This window comes from Biomphalaria glabrata, chromosome 5 (assembly GCF_947242115.1).
Source record: "Biomphalaria glabrata chromosome 5, xgBioGlab47.1, whole genome shotgun sequence".
Taxonomy (NCBI): Eukaryota; Metazoa; Mollusca; class Gastropoda; family Planorbidae; genus Biomphalaria; species Biomphalaria glabrata.
In genome coordinates, this window is record NC_074715.1 from 33,574,735 (window position 1) to 33,599,726 (window position 24,992).

Consider the following 24,992-nt stretch of genomic DNA (forward strand, 5'->3'; position numbering starts at 1 on the left):
AGTCTGGGACCTGCCTGTCTTTTCTTGTACATTACTTACAGTAAAACAATGAAAGAAGAGAATCCTGCGGGTCTCTATGGACATAATTGTACAGGGTTTCAACATAACAATGTCCTACGCTAAACATTTCCCGTAGTCAGACGTTTGGGCAGTTCGATTACGCATTTCGAATGTATTTCTGGATCTAAATGCGAAAAAAAAAATCCTTTTTTTGGTCAATTTAACCAGTGTGATTTCGATCTTGACGAATGCTTTAGTTGTCTCTTAGTCCTCAGTTACAAATAAACAAAGAAACAAAGTTTGATTTTCTTATTTTATTGTGAGAATTAGTTTTTAGTAATTAGAATTATTTGGAGTGATCAGGACCTCACTAGCGGATCCAGAACTTTGGAGTGGGGGGGGGCGATTTTTTTCCAAACCCTAACCCTAACGCCCAGTAAACCCTAACCCTTTACATAAACGTGCGTACAGCATATATATATATATATATATATATATATATATAATAAAAAAAAATAATAATAAGCAGTATTTCTCAGTATTTTCTTGCATTCTTCACTGCAGAAACGCATTCTCCTGACATCTACAGCTCTTTATCCATCAGTGGAGTTCGGGGCGAAGCCCCGACGCCCAAAAGCGTTTTCTTTCATTTATCACTGCAGAAACGCCTGCTCCTGACATCTACAGCTCACTTTTCATCAGTGAGTTTCGAGGCTACGCTTAAAGCGTTTTCCTGCATTTTTCACTGAAGAAACGCATTCTCCTGACATCTACAGCTCATTATTAATCAGTGGAGTTCTGGGCGAAACCCCGACGCCAAAAAGCGTTTTCTTGCATTTTTCACTGCAGAAACGCCTGCTCCTGACATCTACAGCTCACTATTGATCAGTGAGTTTCGGGGCGAAGCCCCGACGCTTAAAGCGTTTTCATGCATTCTTCACTGAAGAAACGCATTCTCCTGACATCTACAGCTCATTATCAATTAGTGGAGTTCGGACGAAGCCCCGACGCCAAAAGCGTTTTCTTGCATTCTTCACTGCAGAAACGCATTCTCCTGACATCTACAGCTCATTATCAATTAGTGGAGTTCGGACGAAGCCCCGACGCCAAAAGCGTTTTCTTGCATTCTTCACTGCAGAAATGCATTCTCCTGACATCTACAGCCCTGTATCCATCATTGGAGTTCGGGGCGAAGCCCCGACGCCAAAAGCGTTTTCTTCATTTTTCACTGCAGAAATGCCTGCTTCTGACAACTACAGTTCACTATTTATCAGTGATTTTCGGGGCGAAGCCCCGACGATAAAAGCGTTTTCTTGCATTTTCATTTTTTTTTTACATTTTGTAATTTCTTAACTATAATACAAAAAGAAAAATTATTGCTTTGTCCGATAAGGGAAAGGAAATGGCATGTATCGCCCCTCCCACCTTTTTCCTTTTATATTTACTAATCATAAAATTTGAGATTAGAGTGTGGTGCGACATAATATACGAATGGTTTCACATATCAATTATATAGATATTCAACTATTTTTGTTCACAAACTATGATTCCTCCATAAAAATATGACCACTCCCCACTCAGAGGGCTAGAGCGGGGAGGGCAGTACATGCAATCGCCCCCCCCCCCTCTTACCCCACCGATACCAGAAGGGGAGCGACATAATATCAAATTTATATATCAATTCAACTAATCTTGCTCACAAACTATGATTTCTCCATAAAAGTAGGACCGCCCCCCCCCCACTCAAAGGGTTTAGGTGGGAAGGGCAGTAGAGGTTTCGCTTCCCCCCACCAATCGGACAACAGGGGAACGACATAATATAGTGATCGGTTAAAATATCAATAACAAGTTTTAATCATATAGATATTTAATTGATTCTTTTAGCAAGCTGTGATTTCTACAAATAAATTGGACCGCCCCCCCCCACTAAAAAGTTTATGGTTGGGGGGGGGGCGGATTGATGCTATCGCCCCCTCCCGACCCCACCAAATTGGCCAACATACTAGAGGGGGGGCGAAAAAATCTAAAAATAGTTTGAAATATAAATAATTAGTATATATTATTAACATAAGTAATAAATTCGTATACAAATTGTGCGACCTCTATACTAAAATTCGTCCGCCCCCCCCCCGGGGGTCGGCCGAGTGGGGGGGGCGATCGCCCATACCGCCCCCCCCCCCCTGGATCCGCCAGTGGGACCAAGACTTTTATAGTGTAGATAGTTTTTTAAATATAAGAACTAATTTATTTCGCTGAAATAACACAATTCGAGGTCTTCTTGTTATGTGAAATTGTAATTTTATAGAACTTATAATACAATAATGTATGAAAGAAATACACTTTTAAGACAGACATTGAAGCATATTTCCAAATCTTCTACAATGATTGTGATAAATGACCCTGTGAAAAGACAACAAAAATGCACTCTATTGCTTACTACACCTATTTCTGTATTCCTCAAGTTGTATTCGTATTCTCACTGTTGAAGGAAAGGGGTTGAAAGGAATTTTGTGTTGTTATTATGAAACTAAGCCACTTCTTAAGAGAATTGAATGCAAGGTGATACCAATCGCACTTAGAGTACAAGCCACACTACTATCTGCCGTTACTTCCTATCAATTTTTAAGCCCGTTTAATAGCAGGAGGAGGGGGGAGGGCAGCAATCTTAAAGAGGAAAAAATCAAAACTCGCTCCTGGAAGACTAGGGATAAATTGTGGTGGGCACATTTCCATAATTTCGTAGTTCTATCAGAAGCGTCTCTAAACTCAGGCATCAACTCGCACTGTACTCAAGACATTTATTTGCTAGTTCTGTAACAGAATCGAGACAGAAATCAATGTTCGAGGCCAGTGACTAGAGCCCTTTACAAATTTGTGGGCCCAATAATTTACTACGTCAATTTATTGCAACTGCGTGCTACCACTGAGACTGTTTTGTACTCAGTGTTGAGGAGAGTAGGGAGGGAAGGAGGGGCGTTGAAACGTTGGAAAACGTAAATGTGAGCAGACGTCAGTTGTCATAGACTGAGATCCGTTGATGAATGTTTTTGATCTATTTGAAACCCAATTCTTCTACTGACATGTAGAACTTGGGAATGGCGGATTCATAGAAATGGAAGGGGGGGGGGAAGGTCCTCCACACCCCCCCCCCCGACCCACCAGTCCTTCGAATTTATCTTGATGAAATATAGAGATGTACATCGACCAGCACAAAATAAACTAGTTTCTTTATTTATTGAGTATCTGATAAAATGAGAATTATTTGTAAGCGTCAAACTTCAAGCTGATTTCTTTCAAAAATAATATCTCTACAAAACTTTAATCAATAAATGTATAAATACTTAAGCAGACGTATTTTGAAGCTGGTAGCCCTTTGTATGATTTGTTGATAAAATTGAATGGAAATTGTCCTGATTTTACAAAGGTTATATCAACTCACTCTGTCTGTCTGTCTGTTAAAAAGTTTGTACACGTTATTTCTCCCACACCCATTCTCGGATCAAGTTGAAACTTAACACAATTTTTTTTTTACTTAACTAAACATTAATTAATTTTAAAAATAGTCAATTAGACATTTATTTATTGGTAATTAATTATTTTGTTTGATATCAAACATTAGAGATATATGTAGGTGTAAGAAAGGAATTTTTCCCTTTTGCTATATTTTTTTAAAAAAAGGATTTTCTCTATTTAGGCTTGTTTGAATTACAAAAGAATTATGTGTCATTAAATTACATGAGCATTAAATATTTGAAATACATGTACAATGTGTCTTTGAATTATATGATCAAAGTTTATTTGGGTTACAAGATCATAATGTATAAGTAATAAGTCTATTTAAATTGCACAATACACAATAGAATTGTCACATAATTAGAGAGTGTATGGGTTATTATGATCAGAAAACGTTTTTTGTTTCAGAAAATGAGTCAGAACTTGAGTGACGCAGCTGAGTCATTGAATGACTCTCTAGACGCCAGTAGGTGCAAGTATTATCACAAGTCAGACTTGATGGTCCAGTGTTACTATGACGATGAGGTAGGTTTCGTTCTGGGGACCAACTACACAATCGTAGTTACAAGGTTTCACTCGCATAACTTTACCAGTGATTCTCAAGCTTTTATCCTCAGTATTTCTTAGTATAAATATTTCTATTTCTAGATCTCAAAGTCACACAGGAAGTGAAAAGTAGCTTGTTCTAGAAACGTCCTCGCTTAAAACATTTCTTTTGAAATCTCCCTCAATCCGGTCCTCTAAATAGTCTCCGGAGTACACTACTCAAGGTTGAGAAACTCTGGGTCATTGTAACAACGATGATTTGATTAAGATTCTCTACTTTAATGTTGAGATAGTTCTGGCTAATGCAAACAAAAAGTTGCATTTGGTCTCAGAAACTGAGCAACATCAAACTTTTTGAAACTTTCTAATTGTCGAGTTTTTTTTTCTAATAAAGACATACAAGAAATTGATTCAATAGGAAATTATTTTGTCGATCGAGCATTTTCAGTTGACTCTTCATGGTGACTATTTTATTACTAAACGTTTTTGGACATCATTAAATGCTAAAACAGAAACTCGAGTAGCCAGGACATTACGGCGGGTTAAAAGGAAGGAAGGTTACTAGGTACAAAAGTGTGTCTAATACCATCTCTCGGTGGTGTTATCAAGGGCATACTAGTCCTGATCTATTGGATGAAACAGATTGTTAGAGACAGGATCTCTGTTCTATTGAATCCTAATAACATTTTCCCCTTGGCCCCGTCGGAAAGAAAGGGTTGATTTCCTCGGAAGTTCAGCTCGGGCAAGGCGAGAAGTGGGGCCGGTATTAAACTGTCTCAATAGATCAAGAAAATAAACCAGCTATAAAATATTATTCCAACTTATGAATAGAAAGATAAAACACCGCCGTGAGCTGATACCGTGTTATACCGTAAGTGATTTGGTTGATATTTGTTTTTTGCTGTAATGCCACAGTCATATTCTGAACTCTGTAAAAAATAGATAGATTTTTTCCTCAATTATCTTTTTTTTTAAAGGATCAAATAAAAATCTTGGGCTGTTTTTTTTGTATCTCTATATTGTATCTTTGACACAAGTTTACATGTGTTACCCCATTTTTTAAGCATGCAGTTACCAGATAAAGATATTCAAATGACTGGCTAGGAGTACTTAGTAAATCACTGGGTAGGAGTACTTAGTAAATCACTGGGTAGTAGTACTTAGTAAATCACTGGGTAGGAGTACTTAGTTAATCACTGGATAGGAGCACTTAGTCAATCACTGGATAGGAGCACTTAGTTAATCACTGGATAGGAGCACTTAGTCAATCACTGGATAGGAGCACTTAGTTAATCACTGGATAGGAGCACTTAGTTAATCACTGGGTAGGGGCACTTAGTAAATCACTGGGTAGGGGTACTTAGTCAATCACTGGGTAGGGGTACTTAGTCAGTCACTGGGTATGGGCACTTAGTCAATCACTGGGTACTTAGTATATTTGTATGAACGAGTGGGAGTACTCTGGCTGATAGCAGAAATCACGGGCGGATCTTCTAGTGACAAATAAGCAAAAGAAAAAATATTACTCTTTTAAACAAAGCTTATCTAACCGCTACAGGGTTTAGCACCCTTTCTGTCATATAAAACAAAGTTAATTAATTAGTATTAATTGATTAAGTATTCGGTTAATTTTCGGATTGATTGTATATTGTCATCCACTATGAATGATTATGCAAACTCTCAACTTCATCCGAGAATGGGCAGAAATTGGAGAAAATGGATTAAATCCATATGTACATCCACATCTCTCATTCCGTAGTAATTATTCCCCTTATTTCGATATCAGACAAAATAATTAATCGCCAATAATTAATTAAATAATTGTTTACTTTTTTTTTATTGATTCGTGTCTTGTCAGGTACAATGAATAATTTTGCAAAGTTTTACCTTGATATGAGAATGGGAAACGGGAGAAAAATATGTTCAAACTATTTACCACACAAACAGACAGCGTGAGCTGATATAAGCTTTGTAAAAATGTTACAGTACTTGTTAGAGGTCATAGGTAGAGAGGGGGGAATATTCAGAAATTCTATAACTCGCTTGATTGCATTGCTAATGGCCAGTTCTGCATGGGCGATTTACCAAGATGTACCGATAATGGAAATACCTCTTTGATTCCTCTATGAAACAACGACGTGTCCTGTGTCATGTGTATGTATTCTAATACAGGAGCAAATTCAAGTAGTAAAAATTAATTTATTTGATATGTTTATTTACAGCATGTTATTGAATACAATATTATGCAATATTCAATAATATACAATCTTATCTTATATAATACAGACGTTACTTCAAAAAAGAAGATGATTACGTCCTACGCGTCATGCATTTAGTCATGCATATTAACCAATGACCTAAATTCTGCCAAGTCACTGGTTTTCCTGGCTAGCTCAGGCAACCCATTCCATGCTCTAATAGCACTAGGGAAGAAGGAGTATACAATATACAATAATATGCAACATACAATATTATGCAATATGCACTATTATGCAATATACAATATTATGCAACATACACTATTATGCAACATACAATATTATGCAATATACAATATTATGTAATATACACTAGTATGCAATATACAATATTATGCAATATACACTATTATGTAATACCACTTTTTTGCTGCTGATTTCATCATGTGAGCGTGTTTCATATTTCAGCACTTGCTTCGAGAAATCTACGCCTTTATAGAGCTGACCAATTTAGAATGGGTCATCACAGTCATTTACGCTCTGGTCTTCATCACCGGGGTGGTAGGAAACTTTCTTGTAGGCTACGCCGTGTGGAGAAACAAGTACCTCAGGACTATCACAAACTTCTTCCTGACTAACTTGGCTGTAGCGGATTTTTTAACCATCGTCTTTTGCTTGCCGCCTAGTTTCGCTCAGACCATTCTGGAGACATGGTTCCTTGGGAATACTATGTGCAAGATGGTGTCCTACTTGCAGGTGAGTTTTTGTGTCAACGTACAGAGTTGATTGGAGAGCACGTCATGTAGCGAGCTGGTTGAAAGTCCTCCACACTTCACGTCTCCATCTTCCTCCACGTTTTTCTGTCCTACCATGTGACTTTCTCCTAATAGCAGTCATTTCATCCTTCCATAATATGTTACTCCTGCCATATCCATGTCGTGCACTTCATCAGGTCCATGTGCAGTAGATTGTCTGTTCTTGTCAACACTTTGTTTACGAAATAAAAAACAACTTTTGATTGGTCCCAACGTCTCAGAATCTTGACACTGCTATGAATTTCATCAATTCCCACTCCTTCTTTTACTTCCGGATTGAGCCAAGGGGTCGTCATAAGTATCCTGTTGACAAGATTCTTACTTCCCTTTCAACCTTCTACTGTCTCCTAGGATCTCTCGCAAAACTACCATCCCCCCCCTTTTTTTTTTTTTAATATTCTTTGTTTTGTTGACAATTTGTTGTTTTAAAAAAGTTCTGTTTTTTTATCTTTTCAACCAATAAATAAGCAAATTGAAATAGAACTGAGGGGGTGGTACAAGACATTGAACATATATTAGTAACTTACAAACTGTTGACACAATAACCAAAGATGAAGCTAAGTGTCAGGGGGAGGTACAAGACATTGAACATATATTAGTAACTTACAAACTGTTGACACAATAACCAAAGATGAAGCTAAGTGTCAGGGGGAGGTACAAGACATTGAACATATATTAGTAACTTACAAACTGTTGGCACAATAACCAAAGATGAAGCTAAGTGTCAGGGGGTGGTACAAGACATTGAACATATATTAGTAACTTACAAACTGTTGACACAATAACCAAAGATGAAGCTAAGTGTCAGGGGGAGGTACAAGACATTGAACATATATTAGTAACTTACAAACTGTTGGCACAATAACCAAAGATGAAGCTAAGTGTCAGGGGGAGGTACAAGACATTGAACATATATTAGTAACTTACAAACTGTTGGCACAATAACCAAAGATGAAGCTAAGTGTCAGGGGGTGGTACAAGACATTGAACATATATTAGTAACTTACAAACTGTTGGCACAATAACAAAAGATGAAGCTAAGTGTCAGGGGGTGGTACAAGACATTGAACATATATTAGTAACTTACAAACTGTTGGCACAATAACCAAAGATGAAGCTAAGTGTCAGGGGGTGGTACAAGACATTGAACATATATTAGTAACTTACAAACTGTTGACACAATAACCAAAGATGAAGCTAAGTGTCAGGGGGAGGTACAAGACATTGAACATATATTAGTAACTTACAAACTGTTGGCACAATAACCAAAGATGAAGCTAAGTGTCAGGGGGAGGTACAAGACATTGAACATATATTAGTAACTTACAAACTGTTGGCACAATAACCAAAGATGAAGCTAAGTGTCAGGGGGAGGTACAAGACATTGAACATATATTAGTAACTTACAAACTGTTGGCACAATAACCAAAGATGAAGCTAAGTGTCAGGGGGTGGTACAAGACATTGAACATATATTAGTAACTTACAAACTGTTGGCACAATAACAAAAGATGAAGCTAAGTGTCAGGGGGTGGTACAAGACATTGAACATATATTAGTAACTTACAAACTGTTGGCACAATAACAAAAGATGAAGCTAAGTGTCAGGGGGAGGTACAAGACATTGAACATATATTAGTAACTTACAAACTGTTGGCACAATAACCAAAGATGAAGCTAAGTGTCAGGGGGAGGTACAAGACATTGAACATATATTAGTAACTTACAAACTGTTGGCACAATAACCAAAGATGAAGCTAAGTGTCAGGGGGTGGTACAAGACATTGAACATATATTAGTAACTTACAAACTGTTGGCACAATAACCAAAGATGAAGCTAAGTGTCAGGGGGAGGTACAAGACATTGAACATATATTAGTAACTTACAAACTGTTGGCACAATAACCAAAGATGAAGCTAAGTGTCAGGGGGAGGTACAAGACATTGAACATATATTAGTAACTTACAAACTGTTGGCACAATAACCAAAGATGAAGCTAAGTGTCAGGGGGAGGTACAAGACATTGAACATATATTAGTAACTTACAAACTGTTGACACAATAACCAAAGATGAAGCTAAGTGTCAGGGGGTGGTACAAGACATTGAACATATATTAGTAACTTACATACTGTTGACACAATAACAAAAGTGGAAGCTAAGTGTCAGGGGGAGTATGGCGAGAATGGATATGTTACTTTGATATTTTGGTATGATAGTCATATTCCCTTGTATGAACTGAATTGTTTAGTCTTCGTTGAAGTGGCGAGAGAACCTGTTCCCGGCCCAGGAAGGTTGGACTTCGCTTCCTGGACTGGTGTTTGTAGATGTATATTTCATGAAAGTTGATGGACTGGTGATTGTTGATTAATAATATTTGAGAGTTGATTTCATTATGTGCTTATTGAATATAAAAGTATTATTCGTATTTCTGGAATCGTAATGGATATCTATAGTTGGAGTTTAAGTGTATCTAGTAGTATTTGTTCTTATTTGATTTACTAAGAAAGTATTAATTAAGTGTAATTGAGTAATCAAGTAAACCAATAACGAGCATAAGGAGACAAGCCAAGCCAAGCATAGAAAAGAACCCCTGACACCAAGAATGGTGTTGTGACGTAGTACTTTTGCAGTTATAACCATGTCTGTTTTATATCTACTCATGTTGTCACATAACTTCACAATTTCACTTATACTGTCACATGTATCCACAATTTCACTCAGTGGCGTAACTATGGGGTGGGGGGATGGGGGGAGGGAGAATTTTAAAATCCCCCCGGGTCCCCACCTGGGGGGGGGGGCCCAAATGGGTGTCCGAAATTTATTTGTAAATACATAAATTAATATATTTGATTGACAAATAGTGTCAACGGGTGTCTTTTTTTTTCAACATTTATGGATTAAATTTATCACAAAGACTAAACCTAGATCTAGGTCTATCAGTACGTTGACTTTGTTGACATTTTAAAAATACTTTTTCCCAAAGAGATCAAATTTTTTTAAAAAGTAAACCTGACATTTTAAACGTTGTTGCCACAAATAAAACTGCATGATATACAGCGAATTCCAGGTGTCTTGTTACCTTTACTAATAATAGATCTAAATGGCGAGTATTATATGGCTACACTAATTAACCTTGAAGCAAAATTTACAAAATCGAATATAAAAGATCTAAAAGTTATTCTTAATAATGCTAAAATTGTCCATTATTCGTGTTTGGCGTCTATAATTTCAGAATTAAACTTCACGCTCGAGTTATTACCCCTTTATTCATCTTTCCTCAATCCAACTCTCTTTTTATTTACATCTAATCCTTTTGCTTTAGCACAAAACATAAATAAAAATAATGACGTAATATCATATAATATTAACACATCCTTCCTTTTGAAGTTCTTAAGAGTGATATCTACTAGCAGGGTCGGCCCTAGCTTTTGCGGGACCTTATGCGAAACGGATCGCGCGGGACCTAGTCTGGGTAGGGACAAGCATAATGTCAAAATGTTGTTTTTTTTAATTAGAAAATAAGCCTACTTTCGTCTTTGCAATAATTTTTTATCAAATGAAAGCTCGCAATGTCACTTTTTATTTATTGGCACCCCAAAATGTCAATTTCGTCTATTCTTCAGGAGATTTGAATAAATTCAAAAAAAGTTCAGGACTTTATCGTATATTTTGCCTTTTTTGAGATTTCCTGGAGGCCCTGGAAAATCAGGAGATCGCCAAAACCCTGTTATTTTATATACGTTATAATTGTTTAATTTAATAATGTACACTTGGAATTATCGCCGGCCTATGAAAGCGCGGCGCCCATTGCGACCGCATAGGCTGCAGTGGCCTAAGGCCGGCCTTGTCTACTAGGAACTTTAACAATTCGTCCACTTCTGGTTGTCTTGACTGGCACAACAAGTTCTCTAGACGTTGGTCTATAACTGTCTGTTTTGTTTGTTCCAATAGTTTGCAGTTCATTGTCTTCATCGGTATCATAGTACCCAGAGATGTATTCATCGAAACTCTTATTCAAAAAGCGTTGATTTCTTCTGTATGTCTTTCCATCGTTTGTCTTTATGATGTAAGATCTGGGTGCTGAATGTTTTTTTTTATGACAACTGCTTTCTGCCAAGTTTGACCTAGACGACAGAATAATCTTTAGGTAGTCTTGCTTTTGCATCGTATTTCACTTTGCTTTTCATCTGTCGTTCGTTGAGTAATGTCTCTGCATTTTCAGCTACCGATGGTTTCAATAGTTTGGGATCAGTTGGAATGATTCCCCGAGTCTTCTACTCGTCAGCAGTTGTGATGGTGAATACGGCAGTCCACTTATCGGAGTATTTCTATACTCGAGCATAACGAGATATGGATCTATCCCACTTTTGTATGCTCTGAATCCTTTTGCTTTCGCACAAAAAATAAACAACCAACAATGACGTAATACCATATAATATTAGAACAGAATCTTCTTCATGCAGTGGAAAATTAAGAATTTTTTGCCTCTCTTGAATTCTGGTCAAAGCTCCTGCGCCCAATTAATATAGTTCGGAAGAAACTACAAAAGTCTGGAGTGCATATACGGGAAGCTGCTAAAGAAATTAGTACCCTTTTATGCTTTATGCAAAATGATGAGAAACTGACAAAAAACCAATCCATCGAAAACGCAAAAGAAGGTAGTGAATACTATGGATTCCCTGTAATCAAAACAACCAGAAGAAAGAAAAGACTTGATGGGAAGTTGAGTTCTAATTTAGGACTGTCAATAGAACTGCAATTTAAACGTGTTGCGACAGATGTGCTGGACAAATTTCATACGGAGATGAAGGGCAGATACCAAAGGCTGGAAAGAAAATGGATACCTTTGGGTTTCTTCTTGAACCAAGACACCTGTTAGATGAAGACACGCTTGTGACAAACTGTGCTACTTTTCCTGTTTGTGTGATGAAATAAATGGAAAATCGCTTTTTCAATGATGTCATTGATGCACGAGCACTTTTCATCAACAAACAGTAATACAATCACCAATAGACATATTGAGGAAGCAGGCTTCATATGGAAATTACGTGTGCTCAAACTTTGCAACCTCCTCCGAATACCGCTAACTCAGGCCACTTCCATTACGTCATGTGAGAGATCATTCTCAAAGCTCAAGCTCATCAAAAACTATCTCAGGAGCACAATGACGCAAGAAAGGCTTATCATGGCTTTAATGTCAGTGAAGTCACAAATACTAGAAAGTATCGATGTAGTTGATGTTATAAATGTCTTTGCTGGACAGATTGCAGGACGTGAAGCGATATCAATTTGGATTTGTCACTTGTGCATTATTTAACTAATAAACAAAGGTATTATTCATTAAAAGTCTTGATGATTACTTTTTGTTACGTTTACTGATATACTGAACCAATTTGATTTGGGGCTTATATATTTTTGCGTACATTATCTCATGTCATATGTCGAATGTCAAAATGCAAGGGACCCCCAAAGAGGTCAATCCCCCCGAGCCCCCAAATCCCTAGTTACGCCCCTGATTTCAGTCATACTTTCACATGACTCCACAATTCACTCCTACTGTCACATGACTACACAATTTCTCGTATCTACATAGAAAAACAAACAATTAAAGCTCTTGCTATTTAGCGGGACTATGTTCATTATTAGTTCTCACTATGTATATCCTTATTATAATTATAGCTAAAGGGTATTCAACACTTCATTCTTCTTACCAAGCCTTGCACAACTCACATTTGTTTGTTGGACTAGTGTCAGGCCTTGAACGTTAAAGAATCGTGACCATCACTTCCTGTTGTTGTTGTTTTTTCTATTTGATTAATTTTTTATATTTTTCTCATTTGATTTAATTCCTAATTTAATTTTACTAGACAAATAGAAAGAATGGTTTCTGTTACAGTCACAAGTTAATTTAAATTTAATGAAATTCTAAACTTGACCGACATCTAATATTCTCATCAGACTTAACTTCTCAGTGAAGACATGTGTCCACATTTGTAGTATCACTGATAGAGTAGCTCATGCTATGAAAACTGTAGAACTATGAAGTACAAAAGAGTGGTCCAACCAATCTAACATAACTTTTGTTTTGAATTTAAAGTAGGGTCAGACGTTTAGTAAACAACACCCATGAACAGGACCCTAGTTTTATTACACAACAGCCGTGACCCTAGTTTTATTACACAACAGCCGTGACACTAGTTTTATTACACAACAGCCGTAACCCTAGTTTTATTACACAACAGCCGTGACCCTAGTTTTATTACACAACAGTCGTGACCCTAGTTTTATTACACAACAGCCGTGACCCTAGTTTTATTACACAACAGCCGTGACCCTAGTTTTATTACACAACAGCAGTGACCCTAGTTTTCCTACATTCGTCTGTCCCTCCTCTCCCCACTTCCCGCCAACAATGACAAAATGTTCATTTACAAATCAATTCCGTCACATTATTCTGTCATTTGTTTGATGTACATTGATAGCATTTACTCTACCTTATCTATCATTGAGAGCTGAAGAGCTTTCTTTTTTCTACAGAAACTTGGATTGGATGGATTAAAATGTTATTTATCTACGATCCGATTTCTATTATAATAAGAAATTTTTTTAGCACTATTACCACTTCATAGTGTTTCCTTGTGTCCAAATGTCCAATGAACATTGAAAGCGTCTTCCAAACATTTCAATTCCCTAATTTAAACAAGTGTCCGTGGAATTAGAACAAGAAGAAATATTCATAACACGTTGAACTTTTTGTACGAAATGAAACTATTGGATGAATAGTAAACTTGCTACTTTACACTGCCAAAGTCTATCCCATCTACCAGATCACTAAGATGTCGTATTATGAACCTAAACATCTTGAAGTGCTACTAGAGACTGAACTTTCATCGATACTTCAATTCACTTCAATGTTTGCTTCTAATTGTTTTGAAAGCGTAAGTCAAATGGTATCTTGGCATCAGTTCAAACAAGACTTTCCACCAATTGTAGATTGATGTCCTCGGCTGTCTCACATCTCTGGCCCAAGACTTTCCACCAATTGTAGATTGATGTCCTCGGCTGTCTCACATCTCTGGCCCAAGACTTTCCACCAATTGTAGATTGATGTCCTCGGCTGTCTCACATCTCTGGCCCAAGACTTTCCACCAATTGTAGATTGATGTCCTCGGCTGTCTCACATCTCTGGCCCAAGACTTTCCACCAATTGTAGATTGATGTCCTCCCCTGTCTCACATCTCTGGCCAACGTCAACGGAATGCTTTACGTTCTGAGATGTTCAGCTTTAAAAAATAAAAGAGGTGGCCAGCAGTCTTCAATGTGGCCTTCATGTTGGCCATGACGATTTACGACTTCAGGATTTCCATTCAATTTCGTCTGATCAAACTCGTTTCCAAATGAGCAGACAGAGAAGGGGGACAGAACTGGGGCAATTATACCAAAAAGTGACCTAATGATCTTCCCCTGACAACTCCAAGGTTGTGTAACTCCAGACTGGCTTGATAGATCTGGTACCCATGCAACCCAAGGGAATGTTAACAGAACTGAGGGAGAGAACAATACCCCAGACTAGCAATGGTTAGGTGCAGTTCAGTCTTCTCTTGAAACTTGATCAAAGCCCAGGCAAATAGACACAGACAGGAACACATTGATGAAAGCTTAGATAATCCTCTTTATGATTTAGTCACTAATACGACATTTGTATTTCCTTCAAATATTGCATGTTGATTTATATATACATAGACAACCAAGTTGTGAATTCACATTTATCCTCATTTTTATCCATCCACTTCTTTGTTGCACATCTTTTGTATCACTTGTATGTATAATTAAAAGGTACATATGTATTTAAAACTTTTCTCCATTGACAAACTGTAGTAAAGCAAATTGTTAGTACATAGTAATATTGATCAGTATATAATGAGGGTATTAAGCGACAATGTCACGACAATGTCACGTCAATGTCACGATGTCCGACTTTATGTGTTTCTCACTTAACTGCAAAACAGTTTCGAAAAAATAATCACCGGAGCTAAGGAACGAAATAAAGACTTACATCTGAATTAGTTTGAACACACTATAAAGTCAAGCGTAGACCTTTCTTCCAGTACACTAGAGTGTATACTATTGACATAAGTGACTACTGAATTAACCGCCCTTACTTAGTTCTTCAAACTTGATATACTTCTAGAAAAGTTCTAGAAATATCTACCTTATTTTTTCAGAATCTAGACACCGATTTTTTTAGCTGTACAAACTTACCCTGAGTCTCTGAGTCTGAGACCATTTGTTATAAAAGGCCTGAACACTGACCTGCAACGTCACAACCTGTGGGCAGTTAAGACAAATACACACATTACTATACCGAAAGTTGTACTGGTAGAAATACAGATACTGATTAAGTAATACTCTTTTTTTTATTTCAGACTAAATGCACTATTTCTAGGGTCGCTCATCTTCCTCTCGTTCTCCCTCCCTCGAGTCACTTTAAGGATTACGTCACTTCTGAAACACAACTTTGTTGGCTAATACAGCAGAATCGCATCAAGTAAATACGCATACACAAACATAGCAAGAAACAGACGAGCCGACAGATTCACTCCCCAATCTCTAGACAGGATCAATGTACGTCTGCAGCACTCAGTCGAGTCTCAGCCAATCAAAGGCCAACACCAAAAGTTGCGCTGGTGCGATAAATTGCTTTTGCTTCCAAGGCTCTGAAATTTAGAAACCAAAAATATTCTATTGTGTCTCTGTGCCTCTGTCTGTCTTCATGTATGTCTGTCTGTCTGGAGGTCTACGTGAGTGTGTGTGTGTGTATTAAAGGGGAGGTGAATGATACCGAAAGAATTTGTCTAAACGATCAACTATGTATCTAAAATAGACAGAAGGCTACTGGGACGTACACAAATATTTCAAAAGTGCCTTCGATGAGAAATTGGACAAAACTGTCAACTGATAGAACTAAAAAAATGTGATTGAAAAGACATTTTAAAATTTGAAAATAGCGAGTAGTTAAGAAAAGAACGTTTTTGAACGAATACAAAAACTTCCAGGACCTCAATAAATATTTTGTTAACAGCGAAAAGAACAGACAAGAAGAATGCCTTCTCTGAAGAAGATATTTATTGCTGACAAAACTGATGCCAAACATTAAAAAAGAATCTGTCTTCAAACTCTGTACCTGGTCACACGTCCAAAGAAGAATGACATTGACTTTCCTAGCTGACATATTGCTTGTAACAACAGGTACTTTTTTGAAACAGGAGACGAGAGAGAGAGAGAGAGAGAGAAGGAGAGCAGGGAAGAAACATAAGAGGGAAAGAAACTTTAAAAGAAAATGATGGAAACAAGGCACACAATTTTGGCTCTCAAGTGAAAACAAAATGTTCTAGGCAGCGCTCATTAGACATAGCCCAACATTTCATACAAGGATCTAACATAATAAAACGTTGAACTCAATAGCTTTAGACTGGCTAAACAGAAACCTTATAAGACTGGCGCACAGACTTACATACACACTTACCAATGGTCACTGGGACACAGTCTCACACTTACACACAAATAGCTAAACAAAGTCACTTGTAGGCTAAACAGTCACACACATGCAATGTGACACACGGTCAAACATAGTCACACAATTAGGATGCTGCGTTAAGACTTCGTATTCTAATCAGGTTTTCTCACTTCAGTAATCTAGTATTAAACTGTATGTGAATGAACAAAAACAACAAGAAAAACATTGATAATTGTTTTTGGCTATCGATCTATCGCTTGAATCCATGGGACCAATGAAATAGTAAATGCTTGCTGTTTTAAAAATAGAATTGTGAACATTCAAGAAGCCAAAAAAAAAAAGAAATTATTTGTCATAACATTTTAATAACAACACAAAGAAAACAACGTGAAAGGTAGATCATCTAGGTTTAAACCAAGTGTAGAGTCTGGCTAGATCATCTAGGTTTAAACCAAGTGTAGAGTCTGGCTAGATCTTCTAGGTTTAAACCAAGTATAGAGTCTGGCTAGATCATCTAGGTTTAAACCAAGTATAGAGTCTGGCTAGATCATCTAGGTTTAAACCAAGTGTAGAGTCTGGCTAGATCATCTAGGTTTAAACCAAGTATAGAGTCTGGCTAGATCATCTAGGTTTAAACCAAGTATAGAGTCTAACTAGATCATCTAGGTTTAAACCAAGTGTAGAGTCTGGCTAGATCATCTAGGTTTAAACCAAGTGTAGAGTCTGGCTAGATCATCTAGGTTTAAACCAAGTGTAGAGTCTGGCTAGATCATCTAGGTTTAAACCAAGTGTACAGTCTGGCTAGATCATCTAGGTTTAAACCAATTGTAGAGTCTGGCTAGATCATCTAGGTTTAAACCAAGTGTACAGTCTGGCTTTGCCCTGTAGATCTTGTAATGTGGCCAAAGGTTTTAAGCTTTCGTCTTTTCACAATAGTTAGCAGGTCGTCATGGGCTCCGATCGCTACAGTAACCCTGTCTCTGATTTCTTGGTTTGTGATGCGGTCTTTGAATGTGATGCCTAGGATCCTTCTGTAGCATCTCAATTCCATTGCCTGGATCCTCCTCTCAAGCTCTGCATTCAACGTCCACGACTCGCAAGCATATAAAAATGTGGCCATGACCAGAGAGCGCATCAGTCTGATTTTGGTGCCGAGGGCTAAGCCCTTATCTTTCCATATTATTTTAAGTTTTGAAAGGGCTGCTGTGGACTGTGCTATTCGGGCCAATAATTCTGGTTTTGTTCCCTCATCATCCCTCATTGGGCCACATTACAAGATCTACGAGGCTCGCAAAGACCTTCCTTCAGGGAACAGTGCCAGTGAAAGAAGAAGAGGCAGACAGAAAAAGCGATGTGAGGACAACATTAAAGAATGGACAGGCCTGCCATTGAGAGAGGTTCTAAACAAGACAAAAAAAAGGGAGGAATGGAGAAAGACGGTCGACAAATCTTGCCTGGTGCCCCAACAGTCCAACAGACTAAGGGATAAGAAAAGTAAAAAGTAAAAAAGAGTCTGGCTAGATCATCTAGGTTTAAACCAAGTGTAGAGTCTGGCTAGATCATCTATGTTTAAACCAAGTGTAGAGTCTGGCTAGATCATCTAGGTTTAAACCAAGTATAGAGTCTGGCTAGATCATCTAGGTTTAAACCAAGTGTAGAGTCTGGCTAGATCATCTAGGTTTAAACCAAGTGTAGAGTCTGGCTAGATTATCTAGGTTTAAACCAAGTGTACAGTCTGGCTAGATCATCTAGGTTTAAACCAAGTGTAGAGTCTGGCTAGATCATCTAGGTTTAAACCAAGTGTACAGTCTGGCTAGTACATCACCTGACGTCTGCTAACTCTTTTTCCCTACTTCCAATTTTCCGCTCTTTTTACTTCTAAACGGATAACGAGTTTCTGATAGCAGCGCCGCCTGTCGGGACTTCAACTACCTGCAGAAAAAAAAACTTTTTTTTATCTCCAAATCTCAAAAGTGAATTTTAGACTCGTGTCTGATTCTGATCTTCAGTTATACTGCTCTTGTTGCTTTTATGGTGTTACTAAAATCATCAAGTAAATGTGTTCTCTTAAGAGAGAGAGAGAGAGGACCAGAAGATCGTACTGCTCACTGTGAGTAGTGTAAAATCAAAAAATCTCTTATGATGTAGCTGTCTGACAATATCTTAGCTTGTTAGATTTCTCTTATAGTCCCAGCTAAAACCAAGCATACGTTATATACAGTTTCTTCAAGCTGATTACTTTTGTGTACTGTGCTAGAATGTTAAAATTAAAAGTAAGACTTTGACAAATCTTGACCCGTTTCTTAGTTAACTAGCACTAAATGAAAAGTCTCAAGTCATTGACTAGGACAGACGAAGAGTGTATGTCTGGACGTACTTCGATAAAACTTGTTCAAAAGTAGGCGGCTTTCTCTCTCTCTATCGGTGACTTTTTTCAGTTGAGTTAACATCTTGGATCTTCCCAAAAAACATTACAATTTTATCTCAAGATAGTAGATAGGATCATTTAAACCTTTGCAATCTAAGATATTTTTTAGAAACTTAAGCACTAAACTAAAACAAACTAAAAATAAATAAAATAAAATATCTCCGATGGTTCATAACAAATAAAAATAAACGCGAACTCAAAAGAAGCAAAAAAAAAAAATACATATCCAATTCAAATAAATCCGATACACTCAAAGGAAAATATTCAACCTGCTGTGCTTTATAAATCAGATGAACGCTGGTTTTCTGCTGCATTAGAGAACGAAGCCAAAGAGTGAAGCTTTAAAGAACAGAGCCAAGCCTTTCAAGTTTGAGGCTCTGCCAAATAAAAATCTTATTCACGAAGTACATTTGTAAAAATCTAATTAGAAACAGCTCTGTCCAGACTTTCTTCATCAGCTCCATGAGATAAGCAATTAGAGACGAGGTTTTGAACACACAAAACAAAAGGAGAGAGAGGTGGTTGAGACATCAACATTACAGAACATTCCTTGGTGCAGAAGTAATCACATGATTTTGTTTTCTTCTTCCAAAAATTAGGTCAGGCCCATTAGTTCGCATTGAAAAATAAATAATCCGAAGAAATAATCAGATTTTGGCTTCTTAAAGCGTTGAAATAAAATGGAATAACGGAACAAAATCTTAAGTTCCATTTTCAAGTGGTGTTTTTGTTCTTTTTTTTTCTTTTGGAATGCGTGGGAATGGGAGGGTGGGGGGGGGGGGGAAGCGAGCCTAATGGTTATGTAAAGTTTAGGTGAAAACTTTTTAAAATGAAACTTTCTGTGTGAGATGGCATGTGTGTCCACAAAATAGGAACACAAATAATTGAAAGACAGACAGATATATAGATAGATACCTCACGAAGATAGATAGGTAGATAGATACCTCACGAAGATAGATAGGTAGAGAGATACCTCACGAAGATAGATAGGTAGATAGATACCTCACGAAGACAGATAGGTAGATAGATACCTCACGAAGATAGATAGGTAGAGAGATACCTCACGAAGATAGATAGGTAGATAGATACCTCACGAAGACAGATAGGTAGATAGATACCTCACGAAGATAGATAACACACAAAGAAACTTTCAATGATTTTTCGTAAACATATACACCATAAAACATCGGTCAGGGTTGTTGACCCATAATTTAAAACTATAACCTTCACATATGCGTTTTAAATATAAAACTGACATATACGTGTGAACTATAACCTTGAATATGCTTCTGAACTATAAATTTGAATATACTTTTGAACTAAAACCTTTAATATGCGTTTGAGCTATGACCTTGAATAAGTTTTTGAACTATAACATTGAAGATGCTTTTGAACTTTAACCTTGAAAAATAGTGTAGACTATAAACTTGGCAGATTTGCATGACCTGTAACCATGATACATACGCTTAAACTAGCAACTAACATTATGTTCATTATTTTCTTTCCCTATCTTCTTGTAGATGATAAAGACCTCATGGTCCAAGCGTCTCTTGTTTTCAGTTTGACATAAGTTCATTGTATTCTTCTCTAGAACGTTGTGGACCCATCATTCAGCAGAGTATATTATTATGTGTTATTGTATGACGGGAATGAATGGCTACGTCTTACACCACAATACATTAATATGAATGCTACATGCCGCATGCCCCTTCAAACAGTCTGAAAGGTTATTGTTAAAAGAAAAGACTTTGGCATTCTGACTCGAGCATGGACCTCCATTAGAATCTTCAATCAAAGGCTTAATGGCCAGCGAGTGGCGTGTGTCAGGTCTGATTGGATGATTTATGCAGCACCTGCGTGGCCAGCATTAGACTACACCAAAGGGAAACAATCCAGCTCTATGAATGATTGGGGAGAGAACTCTTGGAATATTGGCTAGATGGAAGGAATGGAGGGAAAATACTTTTTTTTTATTCTTTCGTCACGTGATCTACTGATGTCTAGACTTTAGGGTCTCAATTTATTTTTGTGTGCCTTTAAAAAAACAAAGGAACTATTGTAAGAGAAATAGTCAGGGAGAGACTCGTTACTCGTTATGGCTGTTACACTTGTATAGATATAAATATATCTGCTATTCCTCTAGAAATGGAACTATGCAGTATATAATTTAATGTTTCACACGATTTACTTTCATTATCATTTCTTAAGCATAATCACAGCTATTGGAAGCTGTTTAGCCAGCTGCACACATGGGCTTAGCTCTACGTGAAATAGACAATATCTATTCAAGTGATTCCTTCTTAATAGTCATAGTTTCCTCTCTTTCTCAGTTTCATCTTGCTCTCTCTCTCTCTCTCTCTCTCTTAAATATGCTAACCTAAAATATTTATTATTAATAAGCGTATTGTGCCGTTCTATTCACCATTAAACTGATTTATCAAGAATGTTTAGTGAAGGTTGATGTATTTGACCTAATTTGAGCCAATGAATCTAATTTAAATCTAGGCCTAACCTATTGTAGACCTATATCCTTACGAGTCTTTATTTCACATTTGTTGGGTGTAGGTCAACACGAGTTCAAAGTGTTTCATCATAAACTAGGCTACAATGACATACATAGTTCTTACATTCTAGGTCTAGACATGCCAATACAATTTTAATTGAAATATATTTTTAGTAATTAGATCTATGAAAACAAATTTTCTTAGCGTGAGTAAATCATCCATTTCTTATAGTAACCTATATATAGATTTAAGTAAGTAGGCCTATAAAGTATAAGTATTAGAGATCATGATTGACGGTAGATGTAGGTCTAGATTTAGATAGATCTATATCTATTATGATGTGTCAGGGTTCAAATTATATTTGCTTGTCTCTTGTCTTGTTGTGTTTCTTAACTTGGTTCCTGTGGCTCACTAGCGGGTTCCTTGAATATTAAATAATACTTGCTTGGTACTTTCTTGGTTACTCAATTATAATTCATCAATACTTGCTTAACTCAAATACGAACACTTAACACTTAATATACATCAACTCTAACTCATTATATTCATGAATATCGATAATACTTTAATACTTAATAAAGCACACAATCACTCTTATGAAATAGTAATACACAAAACACCAGTCCATCAACTTATAAATATATAAATGCATAAATACCAGTCCAGGAAGTAAACGACCAACCTTCCTGGACCGAAGACCCTACTGACTTAACACACTCTCTCGTACATACAACGAAGACTTCATCATTCAGTTCATAACACGTGCAACACTTTGCATTCATAACAAGGGGATATAACAATCATACCAAAATATCAAACTAACATTCATTCTCGCCATACCTCCCCCTGACATGATGGTATCTAGACTCTAGATCTAAGTCTAAATATATATACAAGGAAATGTTTTTATTAAAAAAATGGATTTAGGTCGATTAGCTATTTTAATAGCTCCATTCGTATTTTAATATGTTTACATTCACGTATTCACTTTACTTATAACATTATTATTTTGTTTAAATGTTTCTAATACAGTATATCAGTGACTATAGCGGCAGTGTGCAGATAAAGGGCCACAGGTAATATCTGGCCAGTGCATAGGCCTATATATCTCTCACGTTCATCTGTCCCTTTGTCTGTTGATCCTATTTAAACAATTGTAGCCTTATGGGGTATTACTTCAAGCCTGCATTGATTTACAAGTCACAGACTAAGGGGTTGATGTGAAAGAAACAAAAAAAAGTTCCAACTTCAGCCTACAAGACTTGAACTTTACAATTACAAAGAGAAGAATTCTGTTCTTTTAAAGTGCCCAATGAGGTCAGTTTAAATTGAAATAATTCTGTGTGTGGGAGTGGTGTCCCTTGTAAGTGAAAAAAAAAAAGTGTCAACAACATGGCGCTTAGAGAAACTGAAGAAATTGAAATGAACTCGGAAAGAAAAAGAAAAACTAAATTAAAAAAAAAAAAAGGATTACATAGGTGTGTGTGTTTTGTTGTAGGAAGTCAGAGTGCTCACCTATGCATAAAGCTTTATTCTTTAGTGTTGATAACATGATCTTAATTCCATAGTGTAAATCTGTCTTTCTGAAATATTTCCATTAATGGAACACTTTGTACATTCTGGGAACTTAGCGGAACACTTTGCTTATTTTTTACAAAGCTTTTATCAACTCACTCTGTCTGTCTGTCTGTCTGGTACAAATTTTGAATTCCATATTCCTCCCACTTTCCAATTTCGGATCAAGTTGATACATTGCACAATTATTCATTTATTTTCCCTAACAAGTCATGAATTAAAACTAAAAATAAATTTGACCATTTATTGTTTTATCGATTAGTTGTAATTAATCTATTTTGTTTGTGTACAGAGACAGTACTAGTCGTACTTAATCTATTTTGTTTGTGTATAGGGCCCCACAACGGTTGAGCCTGACCTGCTATTTAGTGACGGGTGAATACAGAGTAGATTACCTGTTCCCCCCCCCCACCCACTTTTTTTTTCGCCGCTAAAGTTACGTAGATAGAAATACATAACTCTAGTCCAACTTGTAGTAAAAAAAGAGTGATCTTTTCTTTACCCCTCAGGTGTCCAAACTGTTGAGCCATGAAGAATTATAGATATAGATTCTGTATTGAACATTATTGATTTTTTTCAAGGATAAAACGATTAAAAAGTGCTGACGTATGGAAATAAACTCGAAGACTTTGATGGTATTGTGACCTTGAACTTCTTGAATCAGGCACGAGATTGGTCAGCTCAATTGTAACATCTGGTTCCCGGCTTGTTTCTATGCTCTCCCTTTGTTGCCACAAATTAGAAAATCCTTCTCCGTAGATACTAGGTTCTAGGAAACTGAAGGAAAATAATGAGAGACTCGTTGTGAAAGTATTGAGGTACTCTTCAGAACAACTTGACCAGAAATCATTTCATTTTTGATCTTTTTGAATCTTTGTTTTAGATTAGAGTCGAGATCTAGATCAGCTCAAAGTGTGTTATATAATTTGTTTCCGTTACTGAGAAGAGATGGAGGCGCGGTAAAGCTCTTGGCTTCTGAACCGGGGGTCTCAGGTTCTAATCCTGGTCAGGACTGTGATTTTTAATTTCAGGATCTTTGGGTGCCTCTGAGTCCACCCTGCTCTAATGGGTACCTGACATTAGTTGGGGAAAAGGTTGATCGTTGTGCTAGCCACATGACACCCTCGTTAACCGTAGGCCACAGAAACAGACGACCTTTACATCATCTGCCCTATAGACCACAAGATCTGAAATGGTAACTTGAATTTACTGAGAAGAGATAGTAATTTTTTTTTCTGCCCTTACTTAAGAATCAATTCACTTGTACTACTTGTTTAGTTCTCCAATAGTTGGTAAAACACATGTTCAGACCTAGATATAAGCTCAATTACCAAAGTTGACATGAAATGCCAGAGTAAGTTCACTACCAAAGATAACGAAAAATCCGAAGTAAAAATAATTAGCTACCAAAGTTGACATGAAATCCCGAAGTAACTACTGCAAAAATTGACAGAAAGTCTCAACGTCAATTTACCCTACTCGAGGTTGTAACTGAATGTAACACATAAGTAGAAAACCAATGAAATATATTTTGTGTGGGTGTGTGGTTTCAACAGTTACGAACCTTTAAGCCACATTTTATTTTCTTTAAGGTGGAAGAGAAAAAAACTTGACCCAAGGATTGTAATGGCAGTCACGGCTGTAGTTATTGACCCTTTCTCTCGCGCGCCCTGTACCCACCCTCTCGCGCTCTTCCATCGCTTCCAGGTCCACTATAACGGTGATAAGAATGGACGGCTCTCAGGGCGAACTTAATTGTGTTATTTCGTGCACAGTTTTGCTTTCAGCCCTCGCCCGTTAGACACAAAATAAACCATCAAAGCTGACAGTGGACTTTGCTTCAAGATATGCCTTTTCTTTAAGGACTTCACCTTAGTGACTTTGGTTCAAGATA

General features: G+C 37.0%; 1 protein-coding gene across 3 annotated transcripts in view; it reads left to right on the forward strand.

Moving 5' to 3' along the window:
• Positions 1 to 24,992, forward strand: part of LOC106060387 (orexin receptor type 2-like) — a 150,099-nt gene that overhangs the window by 61,793 nt on the left and 63,314 nt on the right. For all 3 annotated transcript variants that reach the window (XM_056030452.1, XM_056030453.1, XM_056030451.1), the window contains 2 exons: positions 3,922 to 4,038; positions 6,726 to 7,013. In XM_056030452.1, coding sequence (XP_055886427.1) covers positions 3,925 to 4,038; positions 6,726 to 7,013 — 402 coding nt within the window. In that variant the 5' untranslated portion in view covers positions 3,922 to 3,924. The remainder of the gene's footprint in view (positions 1 to 3,921; positions 4,039 to 6,725; positions 7,014 to 24,992) is intronic.